This window comes from Numenius arquata, chromosome 3, assembly GCF_964106895.1.
Source record: "Numenius arquata chromosome 3, bNumArq3.hap1.1, whole genome shotgun sequence".
Classification (NCBI taxonomy): Eukaryota; Metazoa; Chordata; class Aves; order Charadriiformes; family Scolopacidae; genus Numenius; species Numenius arquata.
Genome location: NC_133578.1, coordinates 25,149,715 through 25,153,256, shown reverse-complemented (window position 1 = coordinate 25,153,256; position 3,542 = coordinate 25,149,715). Strand labels below are relative to the sequence as shown.

At 51.1% G+C, this 3,542-nt stretch overlaps 1 protein-coding gene across 1 annotated transcript; it reads right to left on the bottom strand.

Annotated features, from left to right (window-relative positions):
* Positions 1-784: 784 nt before the first annotated feature.
* On the bottom strand, positions 785-1,854 carry HOXD12 (homeobox D12). The gene is made up of 2 exons (XM_074145803.1): positions 1,293-1,854; positions 785-1,023 (listed from the first exon to the last, which is right to left on the bottom strand). Exons 1-2 carry the CDS (start codon positions 1,852-1,854, stop codon positions 785-787), a joined length of 801 nt encoding a protein of 266 aa, XP_074001904.1.
* Between the last annotated feature and the right edge of the window lie 1,688 nt (positions 1,855-3,542).

Here is a 3,542-nt window from a genome sequence, read left to right as displayed (position 1 = left end):
GGTGCCCGGGGAGCAGCCCAGCCTGCGCCCGGGGGACGGCGGCCTCCCCCCCGCGCCGGGCACGCAAGGCTCCCCTCCGCCCGCGCCCCTGCCGTCGGGGCGGGTAGCCGCAAGCGGAGCGGCCGCCGCCGCGGAGCCGCCGCGCAGGTTACGCGCGGGCCTTGCGCGGGTGTCACGTGCCCTCTCCGCCGACCTGCGGCCGGATCCGCAGCTTCGAGCGGGGGGTGGGGAAAAAAAAAGAAAAAGGAGAGAGAGAGAAAGAAAAAGAAGAAAGAAAAAGGTTTATTTGTTAACCACTTTCCCCCGTCGCTGCTCGAGCAGGTTACTCCAAACCACAAAACAAGCCGGCGCCGCAGGCTCGCCCCGGCGTGCAGGGCAGCAGATGAAGGGAGCAGCCGCGACTCACAGAGCTGACGTCTTTACTAGGCGTTATTCCTTTATTTTGCTGCAAAATGGTGTTTACATACAGATAAAATAAATCGATTTTAGTTTAGCACCGCTCGTTCTCCAGGGAAAGAGAGGGTAAGAAGCAGGACAAAATCTATATAAAAGGAGAAAGAAAGGTAAAAAGCTGATAATACGGGTTTCCCTGCTGGTCCGGCTTGTCGTCTTCATTTTGGCTGAGAACTCAGCCTTTGCCAATTTACGCAGGGATCCTACGCGTTTCGAGAACTTGGTTTAGACGGTAAACACACACACTCCCCGCGTTGCACTCGCGAATACGCTCTACTCTAGGGGTGAACACTCCGGGCACAAGTTCATGCAGGAACGGGCGGACTCTGCTCTAGTACATAGAAAGCGCCTGCTCTCGCATTACTACTCTTTTCTTTTTCATCCGCCGGTTCTGAAACCAAATTTTAACTTGCTGATCGCTTAAATTCAGTCTGTTTGATAGTTCTTTCCTCTTCTGTCGGTTAATAAACTCATTGAGGAGAAACTCGTTTTCCAATTCAGCAATTTGTTGTTTTGTGTAAGGTTTCCGTTTCTTTCTTGATCTCCCCTGGGTGGGGCACCAAGGCAAACCTACAACAAACACGTCGATAATTTAGTGGATCAGGTCTGGGTAATAAAGAGAATATGCAAAAATAAACCCGCTATATAACAGGGCTAAATTAGGTCGGCAAATTGGGCAAAGCACATCTGACAGCACAATTTCTATCTACCTCCGAGTCGAATTAAGCGATTATCGCTCCGAACGGTTATAGGGGGGATTACAAAGCAATTATAGGCATCTCTTAGAAAGCAAGTATCGCTAGGTCGCCTCTAACTAAAGCGAGATATTTAAGGCATACCATCCTGCACTGAAGGTCTGAGGCATGACTGGACTGCTGCGGGCTGAACTGTCAGGTTCAAGTTGACGGAATTCTTGATGTCGTCCTTTAGGCTGGAAGTGCAGGAATTCACTTCAAACAGAGCAGCCGAGCCATGCAAACTTCTCTGCAGGCTCGAGTGGTCATACTTTACGGGCTTTATGTTGGCTGCGTGAGTAACAGTTGGGTCATTTGCAAAAGATTGCCTCTGCCTGCATCTCTCCTCTTGTTTGGAGCTCGCATCGTGGGCGTAATATTTATTGTTGTCTTCCAGGCACTCTTTGTTGCCGTTGGAGCTGATGTTGATTGGAACGGAGCCGGGGAGGTAAGGCTGCGCCGCGCCGCTGAACGCGTGGCTCTGCGGCTGGGCTGCGCACGAACTTGAGCAAGTCCAGGGGATCGAGCTCCGGGGGTAGGAAATGGTGGGCAGAGCCGCCAATTGACTGCCATTAGCCCGCAAATTAGGAAAATAAAAGGAATCTGGAGATTGCAAATTCAAGAGAGAACCAACGTAGCCAGATCTGTAGAGACTGCGATCACACATTTCCAACAAAGGACTTCAGCTGTTCTTACAGCAGTATTTAGTTACAACAGGGAATAAGCGGAAAGCCTGAAACGATTGGACGAAACTTTGCAGACAGGTTCTTCAAAGCCGGTAATTTCAGCACCGCCTCCAGCCACCGAGCCACAGAGTCCCCCCTTTTTTTTTCTTCTTCCCTCCACCCCCCCCCTTTAAAAAAAAAAAAAAAAAAGTCTTATGATAACACTTGAAATATGAAAATATCGAGCTCGCAAGGGGGAGGGGAAAACATGGTCTCCGCTTCTATAAAAGTGGCCGGGGCTGGCTGGCAAAGCTGCGGCGCTAGCGGAAAGATGAGGGAAAAACAAACATCTGTGGAGGTGCCGAGGGGACAGGGCAGCCCCGGGCGCAGCCCCCGGCCCGGCAGTGCCCCCCGGTTGGCAGCACACACAGGGCCAGCCACTCTGCGCCGGGCAACTGCCGGGGCAAAAACTGTACCTACGATAAGAGTGTTCACCGCGGGCTGGGAAGAACCTACTATGGGTCCTTCCCACTAAAGGGAAGGAAATGCCTGTTTAGGGCACGCTTATATATTTCTGCCCCTGTACAGACGAATATACCTTGTGCGTGTGTGCGCTCATGACACGTATTTTGCCCGTTTTACATATGCGTTTGTTTTAATTGCGAGCAACATGATATGCATCTGCATATGCTTGCAATTAAAATCTTAATTGATCGGATATTACCAGGATCGTCATTCTGGTACACTAATGACTCTCAGGTTCTCTCAGGTTCGCACTTTGTCCTTTTTACACCTTTTACCTTTCTTCCTCACTCGGAAGAGAAGACAAGTTTTTAAACAACGCTTCTAAAACTCGGGGTTTATTTTGTCTTTAAAATGCAACAAAACAAACATCATCAAACCGAGAATAACAGCAGGAACAACAAAGAATTACTTGAGCAAACCACCGAGATAGAAAAATAAATAAGTATACGAAACCGAACCACTGCAAGAAAGAAAATGCCCGAGTCTGCTCTGGAGCAGAGAGGATGTGAGGGCAGCTGCTGGCAGAGGAGAGTGAGCCTCAGCTGGGTACCCCGCCGCTGTCTCCCAAGTTGCGTATGAGGATTTTTTCTCCCCTGAAAAGAAAATTATCCCTTACAGTGTTATTCTGGGGGCTTATACATATTTTTACATTTTTTTGTTGAGAGATCAAACAAGAGACCCGTTATCCCGTTACCGCTCCCATTTTCCCCGTAGCACCGGAGTGAGTACGAATGAAATCATATCTGATAGCATCCTCACGGGAATTTGCTCGTGTCCTTTCCCAAACCGTAGGGTTCGGGAGACAGCGTACCTCCCACAGAGGCAAGTCGAGGCCCCGTATGCTGCACCCAAAGACACTATATTCCCTAAAAGAAAACCAACCATGGACCAAGCGGCTGGAGGTCCGTAGAAGAGCACCCCGCTAGAGCCCAGCCGAGCCCCGCCGCGGCCGCGGGCACTGCGCTCCCGGAGCGCTCCCGGCCCCGCCGCCCCACGGCCCCGCGAGGGACTTTGGAGGCCCATCCCTCACCCGGACCGGGCGTTTCTGTTCTCGGCCTCTTCTCCAAGAGGGTCTCCCTTGGTCTGGGCGAGCCCAACTTCAAGCAGAGCCTTAACGCCTGGACTTTGCCACTTTCATTACCTCCGTTCAAAACTCGAACCTAGT

Bases quoted from the DNA above. Each gene is read 5' to 3' on its own strand.
- HOXD12 (XM_074145803.1), bottom strand. From the start codon at position 1,854: ATGTGTGATCGCAGTCTCTACAGATCTGGCTACGTTGGTTCTCTCTTG. The intron at 1,024-1,292 runs GTATGCCTTAAA...TGTTTGTTGTAG, and splicing joins CAGACCTTCAGTGCAGGATG to GTTTGCCTTGGTGCCCCACC.